Raw genomic sequence first — 15,164 nt, forward strand, 5'->3', positions numbered from 1 at the left:
AATGTTTAATAATGACTAAGATATTGTTTCTAATTATGTGAAATTAATTTATTATTATTATTATTATTACATTTTATATAATAACGAATATATTATTATTCATCTCTGCTGTAATTTGTTTTAAAAAGATATTTAGAATTATATAGTAACAAATATGATTATTATTAATCTCTGCGTTGTTTTCCAGCTTTATCAGTGTTTTTAATGTTTAATTACTAAGTATTTTTAGTTGTAATGATTATTATTATTAATTAATCAATTAATCAAAGAGCTGTTTTGGTCGTTGTGAATGTGATTTTTTTCTCTCAACAGTGTAAAATTAGGTTCCACTCCTGCGCCCTCTTGCGGTTCCTAACAGTAACACATGCCGGCTGGTAGTTTCCGGTATTATGGCGTCTGCATCCATAAATGCACCCATTGCCTTTCCTTAGTTTCTCCAAGGAGGTAAGCATGTAATGACTTTTTTTTGTTAGCACTCTGGCTGTTTTTTACTTTAACTTTCTCAGAATTACTAAAAGTCGGAACAAAGTTAATTTGCTATTTTGTGCATATGTCTGGGTTTTTTTTATGCGCTAGTAAAGGCAGTTGATATAATTGATGGTGGGAGAGCTGTTATAGCCTCTGACCCTGGCAACGTGTCAAGTCTTTGTGGTTGCTGCGGTCCCCAAATTAGTTTGCACTAATATTTTTGTTATGTGTTATTTTGGCATCGTTGTGTGTCGTTGCATTTGGGTATCGCAGCTCTGTAGTTTGACTGCTTCCTTTAACCCAAAAAATTTTTTTAAAAAAAATTCAGAGGTTTTAAAATCCAGTATGGTATATTATTTACCCTTCTGAAGAATCTTTAATTCAGCTGCTCCATGAAGCGTATGGGACCGGTAATCTAACTGATCTGCCCTGTCTAGACAGATCGCATTAGACACTGAATTAAGAAGTGACTAATCTAATAGTTCAACATCCAGTGCTAATCATACAGTAGAGAAACTCCAGCTATTGTTACTACTGTAAATCATACGTAATTAACAAGGCATCTCTTTTAATTAATGCTAGAAGCTTGTCAGAATATTTCTGTCATTGTGTTAACTGTCTTTTTGCGACAGTTTTATTGTAAACTTTGATTGCCATGGCGATCGTGCTCCGTTAATAGGTTCATTTGGAGTTCTCGGGTCACATTTGCACACTGGGTTTTTAATTATGTAATAATCTGTAATTACGTTGTCATAATTACAAGACAACGCAGCAAAGAATGTAGTAATTTTCTCTTGCAAAAAAAAAAAAATCACCATAGCTTCTACCTAAATATCAGTTATAAAGAAAATATTCATTTTTATTAATATACTAACACTATATTAATTTATAAATATTGACAAATCACTTTAGTAAATAACGCATTACATTACTTATTTTTGAAGTCAGAAATCTTATGTTTGTGTTGTGACTATTATTTGATCAAATATTATCTAATATAAAATTAATGTAAATATAAAATGATAATTTAATTTAGGCTCTAATTCATTTGTATTTATTTATTTTTAATTTAAATGTATTTGATATTTTTTTTAATGTTAATTGCTAGAAATGTACAAAATAACATACAGTAAATTAAATGTTTTTAATAATTGTTGTAATAAAAATGGGAAATAAATTTTTTTAAGGCTTGCTTTTACAGTATTAATAAAGTGTGTAAATAAGAAATTATGGTTACACTTTATTTTAAGGTGTCCTTGTTACAGTGTAATTATACATGTAAGTACTGAGTAATATTAATTAACTACATGTACTTTACTATATGGTTAGGTTTAGGATTAGGGTTTGGCTTAGGGTTACTTGCATGTAATTAAATGACACCTTAAAATAAAGTGTTACCAAAATTATCTATGATCAGTTCTATCTATGAGCAATAAATTAATTTTGGCTGATTCCATTCAGGTACACAGTGATAATGCTAGTGAAAAATAATAACAGGTTCAGGCATTATGGATGAGTAAAAATAGTTCATGATCTTTTACACAGCATTTTTATATATCCATGTCAGAAAATATAATTTTATAAGGATTTTATATAAAAATCCTCACTGCTGTGGTTCAAAATTACTCATCACCCCAGATCAGAGAACAAATTACATGCATGTCCATCATTTCTGTCTTAACTTATATATGTGTGTAATTCCCATGGTCCTTGTGCATCAGCTATGAGCAGAATGTGTACTTGTTTTTCTATTAATTTCCCTCAATCCTGGCCTTATTCCTTAAACAATTGCAGGAAAAAGGTCACTAATATTTCCTGTGGTAGGAGTTCCACATGGAGTAAGATCCGTTCATTTGCAGGTTCCCACACTATAGTTACTTCCAGAGCTTTGGTGTTTGTCCTCTCCCCTGTAAGCCATTCGTTTTCTTTCTCTAAACACTCTTGTGCTCTCTCTCTCCGTGTCTCTCTCTCTCTCTCTCTCTCTCTCTCTGTCTTTCTCATAAATGATTGTAGGTGCTGAGAGCCAGTGTGGTTCCTTCCATGTGGCTTGAGGGACTATGCTGCTGCTGGTAGCTCTGTGCCTGGTCTGCACTTATGAAACCATCTCCGCCACAGACAGCGGGCAGGACAGCAGCCGCACACCACAGCTGGACTACAGCAGCCTGGCACTGCCTCAGCAGCATATTCCTTTCTTTCTGCACAACAACAAACGACTGGCCAAACTATGCAAGGAGGACCCGCTTTGCCCTTTTAAAGTAAGCTATTTCTCTCGTTTCTGATGGAATGTCTGCTGAAGTTGGTTTAAAAATGAGTGGGATATTTTTCCAAAGACATTGTCATACGTCAACTATAATGGTTTTCAAACGGGGCAATAGAGGCTGTTCTTTTTGGCCTCTATTGCTTTAACGTTATCACTAACATTTAGTGTTGTGTATATGCTGTAGATGATTATAAAGGGGATGTTCTCTTAGCTTTGTGTGTCTCTGTTGGCTGGCAGGATGCTCTGCTGCTCAAAAAGGCCTGCTGGGGGTATGAGAAGAGCTGCTCCCCTGAGCACAGGTTCAGCTATCCTGTGTGCACCAGTTTTGACTCGGGATGGTACGCCTTTCTTCGCTAACCTATTTAAAGAAGTTAAACATGTACATTTTACACTTTTATATTTTCTCATTATCTACTTAACTGTCTAATTTCCCATGTTCTGTCTATAGGTGTATAAATATATAAATATATATATATAATTTTTCTTCTTTTCTTTTCTTTTTCTTTTTTTAATTTATTGTCAATTTTTATTGTATGGAAAAGTGCAGCATTAACATTTTACAAAATATCTCCTTTTGTGGACCACAAACAGTAGGAATTACACGAGGTTAATAAATGATGGCAGAAATGATATTTTGGCATGAATATCAAGCAATATTTGCAGATATACACTATTTCTCAAAAGTTTGGTGTTGGTAAAATTTTTAAATGTTTTTTAAGCCTCTTATGCTCATCAAGGCTGCATTTATTTGATCAGAAATACAGTAAAAACAGTAATATTGTGAAATATTTTTATGATTTAAAATAACTGTTTTCCATTCTAATATATATATAAAAATGTAATTAATGACTGATGGCAATGCTGAATTTTCAGCAGCCATTACTCTAGTTTTCAGTGTCACATGATCCTGGTGCTCAACATTTCTTATTATTATAAATGTTGAAAACAGTTCTGCTTTTTAATATTTTTGTTCAAAACTTTATTGTGAAGTATTACCCAGTTTGGTTTGTATAAGAATTAGAAACATGTTGAATATTTGTATTTTTTCAGAGGAGTTATATCACTGCTGTCACTGTTTGAAGCTTCATGTCAACTGTAGTTCCCCAAATGTCTGTGCGCCTTGTTGAAGCACACTTTCTTTACACCCGTGTCTTTACACACTTGCTTCCTTATTTTGCTTATTTATTTTTAAACAAGTTTCAACATTTGAGCACAGCCTATTCTTCCACGGTATCACTCAAGCACTTCAAGGACTTTAGTTTATCTTAGGACTTTACTTTCAATACAAAGACGACTTGAATGTCTTTTGCTACTCCAAAAAGTGCTACTGTTTGTGTTCTTTCTTTAGGGCAAACTCTATTCAGGCTGCCCAGGAACTGTTCTGGAAGCAGGCAGATTTTGGCTATGTGAGGGAGCGTCTCAGTGAGATGAAGACTTTGTGCAAGCCTTTGAGTCCTGTGAGTTTCCTTCTTCTACATCATCTTCCTCTGTGCTGTTTGTTCACCTCATTTGCTGTGACTTTACCATGGTAAAGCTGAAGTTCTTGGCCCACCTCCAGAGCTTTGAGTCAATGAGCACCGAGCTTAAGACACAAGGGCTGTTTCAAATATTACTGCTTCAACATGTCTAAACAATACTAGGAACAAACATGCAAATACAAGTTTAAAACCTTTTTTTAAAGGGTGATTCCTCTCTGAAGTGCACCAGTCATATGCGGTTCTGCAGGGCCATAAACCTGTACCTGGACCTGAGGAGTCCCCGCAGAGGTCACGAGAGGTCAGTGACACCCTCTAGGCTTGTTAGAGGTCAAGGAAAATGCTAAACTCTGTGAAACTGTTTTCTGTTTGGCACAACTGTGAGAACTTCCTGTCTAAATGAGTTGTCTTTCTTTCTCTCTCCATCTCTTTTCCTCTGTCACTGCAGGTATAATGAGGATTTCCTGGAACAGGGTGAGATCGGTGGTCACTGCATCCTTAATAGTAAAGCACTAGCTGCAGAAGGGACGCACAAGAGTCCTCTTCAGTCTTGGTAAATAACTATTGTCCAAATAAAAAAAATTGGATGTTTTTGTGTTAATATTTTTGTTACTTGTGTTGCAAAACATTTAGCAACTAAGTCGTTTTTTTTCTTTAAAGAAAATTAATTTTGTTATTCTGTAAGATGTGTTAAATTGCTTAAAAGTGACAGTCAAAACATTTATAATGTTGTATATTTATAAATAAACAATTTAATAATTGAGGTCAGTTAATAAAATTTGAATACAGCATTTGATAAACAAATTTTGAGTTGTAAATCAGCATATTAGAATGATTTCTGAAGGATCATGTGACACTGAAGACTAGAGTATTTGGCTGCTGAAAATTCAGCTTTGCCATCACCGGAATAATATAAGTTATATAAGTTACAAATATAATATGTTACAGTTATTTAAAATTGTAATAATATTTCACAGTTTTGCTGTATTTTTGGTCAAATAAATGCAGCCTTGGTGAGCAAAAGATACTACTTTCAAAAGCATAAAAAAACTTACCATCTTCAAACATTTGAACGATATATATGTGCTAATACTTTCATATTTACCCCAAAATATAATTTTTTGTCATCGTTTACTCACCTCAAACCATTTGTTGTTTGAGTTTGAAAAAAGTTCATGCTACTCTTTTCCATATAATAAAAATAGACCGTGATCAATGACTACCACTTACAAAAAGTGCCATAAAAGTGAGCCATACAACCTGTGAGCTACTGTATATTCCCGTCTTTTAAATCAATTTAATAGCTTTGAAGGTGAGTAAATGATAACAGAGTTGTCTTTTTTAGATGAACTATCCTGCCTATCAAGGTAGTTTTCCATCAAACATCAGTTTGCAGGCATATATTTAAGTTAAATTAACAGACTTTTATGTACGTACCAAGAAAATGTCTTGTTTTTCCTCTCTCAGGTTTGCTGAGCTGCAGATGTACTCAGAACTTGACTTCCATCCCCTGGATGATGGCTATTGTGATGTTATAATCGACAGACCAACCGTCTTCATGAAGCTGGATGCAGGTGATATTTTTGTGGAGGGTTGTTTAGTTTAGTCTTTTTGTTTAGTCTTCACAAAAGCTAAGGTTTAAGAAAAAAAAAGTGCATGTTTTGTTGGTCTTTTGCAGGAGTGAACATGTACCATCATTTCTGTGACTTTGTCAACCTCTACATCTCTCAACACCTCAACAATTCCTTCAGCCGTGACATAAACATTGTCATGTGGGACACAGTAAGTATTCATTTCTCTTAAACACACAAACTTTGTTCGCTCCAGTAAATCAACCATGAGTGCTTAGAGAACATTTCTTACAAACAGATGTTTCTTACTTGTCAGGATTAGAAAACACTGTAACAGAAGGTTTGTTGTTTAAACCGACTGCCACAGTTTCAGGAGGTGTGCAATTCCTAAAAGAGAAAGATAAAAAGGAAACAGTGGGCTGAAAATAAAGTGACTTACGAGAAAACCTTATCCTGCCTATTGTTCACATGCTGGTATTTCAAGGGTGAGGAAGAGAAGGAAGAATGAAGGGGTGTGGAGAAAGAGGGAGACTTTTTTTGTATGAAACAATGTAAATGAGATTGCCAAATAAAATCTGCTCTAGAATATTATTATATTTATATACTTACTTGAGAATTAACTCTGCAGTAACTCTGCGTCCAGAATTTGAATGGTCATGTTGGATTGTAGCTTTAATAGGAGATTAAGAGAGATTTCAAAAAAGGATTAGAATTTGAAATCCAACCAGTTAAGGAGAGAAGTTTAGGTAAGGTAACGCCTTTTAGTTCGATTGTCTGGCCTGTTTGAATAAATGAATTGGTTCTTGCATGTCTAATGGCCGATCATGATGCATATTTTGAATATGCAGAAATGTGAATGAGATTTGGTTTCACAAAGCTGTCATACAATACTGTACAAAGGTTTGGGCTCAGCAAGATTTTTTTTTTAAAGAAATTAAAAATGATTTTCTTTCCACAACGAGACATTAAATTGTTTAAAAGTCACAGTAAAGACATTTATAATATTTAAAAAGATTTATATTTCAAACAAATGCTGTTCTTTTGAACTTTCTATTCATAAAGTATTACGGTTTTCACAAAAATAGGAATAGTTAAGCCAAAAATGAAAATATGCTGAAAATGTACTCTTCCTCAGGCCATCCAAGATGTAGATGAGTTTGTTTCTTCATCGGAACAGATTTGGAGACATTTAGCATTACATCATGTGCTCACCAGTGGATCCTCTGCAGTGAATGGGTGCCGTAAGGATGAGAGTCCAAACAGCTGATAAAAACATCACAATAATCCACAAGTAATCCACACGACTCCAGTCCATCAATTAGCGTCCTGTGAAGTGAAACGTAGCAGGGTTTGTAATAAACAAATCCATCAAGATAAGTTTTTAACTTCAAACCTTTGCTTTATAAAATATGAATCCTCATCTGAATCAAGTCAAGTCAAGTTTATTTGTACAGCGCTTTTCACGATACAAATCATTGCAAAGCAACTTTACAGCAAATTAAGTTTCTACAATATTTAGTGGTAGCTTATCAGTGGTGACTGTCAATTAATGTACATATGGCAGAAATGTACGGAAAAATCAATTTAAGACGTAATAAAAAAGACGATGAACACTATTAACAGCAATTATTATATGATGCAATCAAACTTATAGCAAAATGTGGTAGTTCTGTATGTTGTTTCAGGGTTGGCATCATCTGAGGGGTTGGCATCATCTCTTCTCAGGTGTTCTGGATCCAGACTGAAGCTTGTGTAAATCCCCGTGGCAAAAACAGAGAAACAAAATAGAGACATAATTAGCGTAGCTAATCATAAGTTAATGTTAATCATAACACATTTCGGCTTGTGACAGGAAAGTTATTTTTTTTTTAAACATTTAAAAATAATTTAAATTCAAGTTAGTCATTATTATTATATGGTTGTTAATAGTTTTACTATTAATATTATTACACTTCTGTTCAAATGTTTGGAGTCAATACGTTTTTTAAAAAATATATTAATATGTTTATTTAGCAAGGACGCAATAAACTAATCAAAAGTGACAGTAAAGACTTTAACATTGTTACAAAAAAATCTATTTGACATAAATGCTCTTTGGTGAGCATAAGAGACTTCTTTCAAAAACATTTAAAAAAATTCTTACAGAACCCAAACGTTTGTAAACAAACCCTTTATTGTTGCCTTTCATATTGCTTTTTCAACCAAGTAAATGCTTCTTGTGGGTGCAATTTTGCTGACATCTAGTGGCCATTTATTGTTCATTTAGTATGCTAGTAGTCTCATCAACTAGCACTGTTCATTTAATTTTCCCTATTTTCAAGATAATGTTTCTATTGATGATGTAAAACATATTATCCTTTGTATTATCATCATTTACCCAGGGATATAAAGGTGAAGAGAGATTCACATCCTTTAAAGCCTGTATGAAGAAGGAACTCACTGCTAAATAGGTAAGTTCATGGTTGAATACAAAAAAATGAAGTGGATATTATGCAGTGTTTTTAGTTTGGCTTCAAGATATTGCCCTGGAGAATTCAGAATTAATGATACTGAAGTACAGCGCTAGCAACTGCTCAGCATTCAGCCAAAGCTCTTTCTCTAGCATCAGATTACTCTGTAAAATTAATGTCTGCTATCCAGAGATACAAGATACCAGCCTAACACAGTGTATTAGGACTTAACACAGTAATAGAATACAGTGCCCAACCCACAAGAAAAGGCTCACACCATAAAACACCTGAAAACAGGGAACAGTTAGACTCACTGTGAGAATATTTGCGGTTTGAATGAAATAAACAGGTGTTGCTATTTTTATAAAGCACATTTGTATTCAAAGTATCACCTGCTGGATTCAGTTATGATGTAGATAAATCATCGTTTGATATGCCGTTCATCTCTATGGCTTTGATTTGTGCAGGTGAAAGTCCCGCTGAGTGTTTCTCTTCACCCTCACGTCACATTGAAGAAATCTCACGTTGGATTAAAGTTCTCAGTGACTCGATGCAATTATCTACCTGACCTGTCTCAAACTCTGTAAGATACAAATACTGCCATAATTAGATTAACACATGCTACCTCCTTAGACTGTAGTTGCAGCGTTGTCACTTGGCAGACACTTTCTGAACACTTTAAAAGCCATTAACTAAAAGGGATAACACTTTTATGAAATAGCCATGCTACTTTTATTAATCAAAGAGTTATTTATTAAATGTCTTTTAAATTGAAATGGGTCCAGTGCCCACATTTTGGGATAAATTATGTTGATTAATGAATTACAAAGTAGTGTCTTTATTTATGATGACATTACTTCATAATTTTAAAGGGAACTGTGTTGAAGTGAATCTTCCTCAGGCCATCCAAGATGTAGATGAGTTTGTTTCTTCATCGGAACAGATTTGGAGACATTTAGCATTACATCATGTGCTCACCAGTGGATCCTCTGCAGTGAATGGGTGCCGTAAGGATGAGAGTCCAAACAGCTGATAAAAACATCAAAATAATCCACACGACTCCAGTCCATCAATTAGCGTCCTGTGAAGTGAAACGTAGCAGGGTTTGTAATAAACAAATCCATCAAGATAAGTTTTTAACTTCAAACCTTTGCTTTATAAAATATGAATCCTCATCTGAATCAAGTCAAGTCAAGTTTATTTGTACAGCGCTTTTCACGATACAAATCATTGCAAAGCAACTTTACAGCAAATTAAGTTTCTACAATATTTAGTGGTAGCTTATCAGTGGTGACTGTCAATTAATGTACATATGGCAGAAATGTACGGAAAAATCAATTTAAGACGTAATAAAAAAGACGATGAACACTATTAACAGCAATTATAAAATAATTAAATGTGCAAAATAGCAAAATGTGGTAGTTCTGTATCTTGTTTCAGGGTTGGCATCATCTGAAGTCCTCTGAGGGGTTGGCATCATCTGAGGTCTTGATGTGAGAGGACAACAGGGGATGGACTTTTTCAATGGAGGAAGAGTTATTATGGATTATGGACAGAAGTGATGGTTTAAAGTTAAAAGTCCTAAATGATGAATTTGTTTCTTACAATCACGCAGCTTTTTACTTCACAAGACATTAAAGGGGTCATATGATGCTGTTAAAAAGAACATTATTTTGTGTAATGAAGCGGTTATCGTCCTCTTTTGGAAGACCAAACAAAGTAGTTTCGCTTTCACAACGAAACACACAGCGCCTTCACCACGACATGGCGGCGGCAACAACAATACTACAGCGAGAATAAAAGTTACGCCTTCTTTCTTTGCGTGAACATTTGGGCGGCGTTATGCAAATCTTCCCAGATCGTGATGTAGACATGTGGGGGCGTATTAGAACGAGCCGTTTTAGGTAGGCGTGGTTGACTCTTAACTTTTATGAAGAACATCTCTTTGGATTTGAGACTTTAGTCTTTGCAACTTTACAGATCTTCTTTATGCACCACAAGCTTGTAACACTCCAAAGAGAAAGGAAAAATTGAAATCGCATCATATGACCCCTTTAATTGATGGAATGGAGTCAAGTGGATTACCTGTGGGTTGTTGTAATTATTTTGAACTCTCATTTATTTAGTTGTTTTTCTTTTAGAGTTTGTATGGATATGGAGACCTGTTCAGTGAAACATGGGGGACTTTTACCGATTATGACATCATTCACCTCAAAAACTTTGACTCCAAAAGGGTAAAACACATTTACTCAGTATCACTTAAAAAAATTTTCTCAGCATCTGAGTGGTTTTGTGCTTATTTAAAAGTGTGTTGTTCACAGGTGTGTTTCAGAGATGCGTTTTTCTCACTCCTTCCAAGAATGCGATACGGCCTTTTCTACAACACCCCTCTTGTACGTATTCCACATGCCTCTGTTGCTCTCAAGTGTTTCTTGTTTCCCCATTTAGCATTTGTTCATCTCATCATGTTCATCTGCTGTCATCTGTCTATGTTAATGCGTCTCTGCATGACATCGGCGGATGCTGTGTGTGTGATATAGAATATTTGCCTTGTGTGAGACTGAACTCATCTGGTGCTGTTGCTCAAATCATCCTCATATTAATGATTGTGTGCCTATGCCTTCTGTGTGCAAATGACATATAGAGAAGATTTAACTGACATGTGTGTGTGTGTGTAATTTGATAGATCTCTGACTGCCACAGCGAGGGGCTGTTCAAGGCGTTTTCCCAGCATGTCCTGTATCGACTTGGTGTCCCACAAGATGGACCGAAGGTAAACATGCTTGAATCCACTCACACAAATGTACAAACATAGATCAGGATTTGATTCCTGTATTCTTATAGTACAGTGGCATAGAGAAGTCATACTGAATGAAATACTAAAATATATTGCTGTAAAATATATAACACAATTTATACTCTATTTATACTGTTTCATGCCTTAATTTTGAAATTGTTATGCTCATAAACAAACATAGATTTCACCTTCACAAAATATACTTATAAAACATTATAGTTATATTTTATAAAAAAATTTATTTATATAATTTTAATCAAAATTATTATTATATTATTATTATTTATAAATTAAACTTATATTATTTATTATTTTATTTAAAAAATGTATTAATTTATTTTATATTAGATTAATTTAGTCTTATCAATTTAAATTTCATGTTATTTATTTTTATTTAACAATTAAATAGATACTTTTAAATAAATTATAATTGTGCATTAATTCTATAAGATTAATTGTATTTATTATAAATTTAAATAATTATTACATTATATATTTTATTATTTATTATATTTTAAATATTAATTTTAATTATTACTTTTAAATACTTTATTATTATATTATATCATATTCTAATATAATTTTATAGGCATAGATTCAAAAGTCATTACCACCGTCTTTTGAGTTGGTGGATTTCCAATAATATTTAGATTAATGTCATATGTATGTTATAGTTTAGTTATATATTATGTACTTTTTAGTTATTGACATGATTAACCGTGTGCCACTAGATGGCGCTGATGGACAATTTATACTTTCGCATTGTCTTTATTCGTGTCAGTAAGGCCCAGATCTTTCTTATCCCGCATATTATGTCCATTTACTTTCCCTTTTCCCACCCAAGTAAAATACATTCATATATCTGAATACTTTTTAAACTGGATTATAGATGTTACAAAATGTATATAGTCTATGTATTAATATTAAGATACAAATGTGTGTTGAAATATGTATGAAATCTGTGATGTCCTTCTGTTCTGTCAGGAGGGCCAAGTCCGTGTCACACTGTTGGCAAGAAGCACTGAGTACCGTAGGATAATAAACCAGCAGGAGGTGAATGCTCTCTCTCTCTTTGCTCATCATTGATTTATCAATCTGCTTCTTTAGCTGCGCATTTAAACTCTTATTTGCTGGAGACCCCTGCTTGGTAAAAAGCCTTGATTTACTTGGCCTCTGTCCACATGAGTGTGAGGTCTCGTTAATCACCCTCTGAATCCCCACTGTGTGTGTGTGTGTGCAGCTTATCAATGCCTTGAAGACTGTGCCTTTATTCGAGGTCAAGCTGGTGGATTACAAATACAAGTGAGTGATTCAATCTATGCTGGTTTTAAATGTATCGACTTCTTTGGAGATGGTTGAGTTTGGTGCTTGCATGATTGAAAGGTGATGTGTATTCATAGAGAGATGCCGTTTCTGGAGCAGATCCGTGTCACACACTACTCTGATATCTTCATTGGGATGCATGGAGCTGGACTGACCCACCTCCTCTTTCTTCCCGACTGGGCCGTCATATTTGAATTGTACGTGGCTTTTGTATCTCTCTGCTTTCTATATGATCTGTGTGGCCGGCCATACTGTACTCTAGAGCTGTCAGTCAGAGGAATGTAAATACTTCTTCACTTTCCCAAGTTTCAGAGGCACTTTAAAACCCTCCAAGTTTATATAAACAGTTATCCGTAACGGTTTACAGTGTTTAAATAATGTTTATACCATTTGCTGAAGTCACACAGTCAACATTTTTTCATGTTTTTGGAAGAAGTCTCTTTTGCTCAGCAAGGCTGCATTTCTTTCATCAAAAAATAGAGTAAAACAGTAATATTGTGAAATATTATTACCATTTAAAATAACTCTTTTCTATTTTAATATATTTTTAAACGGTATTTTTTGTGATGGCAAAGCTGAATTTTCAGCAGCCATTACTCCACTATTCAGTGTTGCACGATCCTTCAGAAATCATTTTAATTTGCTGACTGGGTGCTCAAGACACATTTCTTAATATTATTAATGTTGAACAGTTGTGCTGCTTAATATTTTTGTGGAGACAATGAAACATTTTTTTTCAGGTTGATAAAAATAGAAACAGAAAGGTCAAAAGAACAGCATTTATTTAAAATATAAATATTTTATGACATTATAAATGCCTTTTCTGTCACTTTTGATCAATTTAATGTGTGCTTGCTGAATATAAGTATTAATTTCTTTAAAAAAACAACAACAACAACAACTTACTGACACCAAACGGTACTTTTGATCCCAATGACTCTTCAAAGAACTTAAAACAAGGGTCATCACCACCTGACATAGAAACAGCAGAAACAGTAAAGTGGGCGATTAGTCTAGGTTCTCCAATGACTGATTTTTACAATTTTATATTTAGACCCTCTGTCAACCACTAGTCGTGAGCATTTGGTTGCATCCTTTCTTAAAAAAACTTTCTTTCTGTTTCTCTACTGATAAATGAACACATCACGATTCGCATCAGAGCTCTGGTTTTTTTTGCGACACCTATCTGCATGTGTTAGGATGTATTCCCAAGTGTGCATCTGTGCGTCTGACACCCATGTCATGTTATACATCTACCCAATACTCATGTGGATGCAGTCAAGCTTCTGTGCTGTACAATGTACTTTTCAGTGTGTGTTACGGAGGAGGGAAGCATCTGACTGTGTCTGTATGTGTGTGACAGTGAAGTACAGCCTAATTAAACAGTTATCCATCAAACTGAGTCTGTGGAGGCTTTGTGGGCCACTGCCTGCTAAGTTGGGGACATAAAACATCCCTCTTTCTGAATTCCACAGGTACAACTGTCAAGATGAGAGCTGCTACCGTGATCTGGCCCGACTGAGGGGAGTCCATTACATGACTTGGCAGAAAAGGGACAAAGTGTTCCCCCAGGATAAGGTGAAGAGAGCACACACACCGCTGCCTGGATTCACTCCAATTTACTATATTTAATCCCAGTATTCCTATATACAGTAACATTCACAATCAGTATATATATATATATATGTGTGTGTGTGTGTGTCATGATGACATTGTTATAATAGTTTATTAAATTATATAATAGTTTATATATGTATATTTATATATATATATATATATAAAGTATATATATATTTTGTTCTGTCTCAGGGTCACCACCCTACGCTTGGGGAACATCCTAAGTTTACCAACTACACTTTTGATGTTGAGGAGTTCATGAGGTTAGTCCTTCTAGCGGCTGAATATGTGACCCGGCACCCGGCGTGGCGTGCAAAACAGACTCGAGATGAACTGTAGCCTGTAAGACATGGTGGTCTCCTGCCTGGAGATAGATGAACACACTCCTATGAACTCCCTGCACTCTGTAAATGTAGCCGTGTTAACGAAAAGCGTATGGTTAATATGTGAAAGCACATTTTAAATTCATCAAAAAAAAAACATGTGCGCTGTTACCGATCCTCTAGCTGTCTCGTTTTGCACATGGAGGTGCTGTGTACCTTGGTAGACAAATTGTTTTGACATATTGTTGATGTATTTTGTGTGGTCTTAATATACCTCTCCTCAAGTATACGAGGGCTTTTTTTTAGAGACTACACCTTTAAACCTGATTTGAGTGCAGCTTTGTAATGGCAAAGGTTTGAATTTCAATACAGGGAGCAAATTCTAGGTCAGTAGATTATTACAAGGTAGTAAGATGTCTTTAAACAGCACTTTTTTTCTGATTATCAAGTGATCAGGCTTTGGGTACTGAACTGATGCTGAGTTCACCCACATAGTTTGGTAGCATTTTTTATAACAATCAAACCACATTTAAAGCATTTTTTTTATTTTGCTTTTTTAATGCATTAAGGCAAAGGAGATTACATCAGCTTCATATTTATTACAGTGTCCGTTACTTTTTTATTTGTGTTCAGTGAAAATAGTCATCTTGTAAATGTTAAACTATGTGAAGGGATTCATGGCTCCAGTCCTGTTGAACCAATTGAGATACTGGTTCAGTATTGCTCCATTTTATAAAGTATTTTTAAAATCAGTGTTAAGATCCTCAGACCCGTCAAAAAGTGGCGAAACAGTAACAAAAGTTGCTGAATTTTTAGTGCTGGTTTGAGTTGAAAGAGTTTGTGAAAATATCTGTTTTGTATTGAATGGAATTTTGAACTG

At 34.5% G+C, this 15,164-nt stretch overlaps 1 protein-coding gene across 1 annotated transcript; it reads left to right on the forward strand.

The window, feature by feature from the left end:
• Nucleotides 1-369: 369 nt before the first annotated feature.
• On the forward strand, nucleotides 370-15,164 carry eogt (EGF domain-specific O-linked N-acetylglucosamine (GlcNAc) transferase). The gene is made up of 16 exons (XM_016539895.1): nucleotides 370-444; nucleotides 2,482-2,723; nucleotides 2,966-3,066; nucleotides 4,077-4,185; nucleotides 4,410-4,504; nucleotides 4,652-4,756; nucleotides 5,671-5,777; nucleotides 5,882-5,985; nucleotides 10,366-10,458; nucleotides 10,546-10,617; nucleotides 10,911-10,997; nucleotides 12,006-12,074; nucleotides 12,262-12,323; nucleotides 12,422-12,541; nucleotides 13,820-13,922; nucleotides 14,154-15,164. Exons 2-16 carry the CDS (start codon nucleotides 2,526-2,528, stop codon nucleotides 14,298-14,300), a joined length of 1,572 nt encoding a protein of 523 aa, XP_016395381.1. The 5' UTR covers nucleotides 370-444; nucleotides 2,482-2,525; the 3' UTR covers nucleotides 14,301-15,164.

Source organism: Sinocyclocheilus rhinocerous, unplaced genomic scaffold (genome assembly GCF_001515625.1).
Source record: "Sinocyclocheilus rhinocerous isolate Xijiao unplaced genomic scaffold, SAMN03320098_v1.1 scaffold578, whole genome shotgun sequence".
In the NCBI taxonomy this organism is placed as follows: Eukaryota; Metazoa; Chordata; class Actinopteri; order Cypriniformes; family Cyprinidae; genus Sinocyclocheilus; species Sinocyclocheilus rhinocerous.

Coding starts and splice junctions, on each gene's coding strand:
- eogt (XM_016539895.1), top strand. CDS start 2,526: ATGCTGCTGCTGGTAGCTCTGTGCCTGGTCTGCACTTATGAAACCATC. Junction 4,757..5,670: donor AAGAGTCCTCTTCAGTCTTG/GTAAATAACTAT, acceptor TTCCTCTCTCAG/GTTTGCTGAGCTGCAGATGT. Junction 12,542..13,819: donor TGGGCCGTCATATTTGAATT/GTACGTGGCTTT, acceptor TGAATTCCACAG/GTACAACTGTCAAGATGAGA.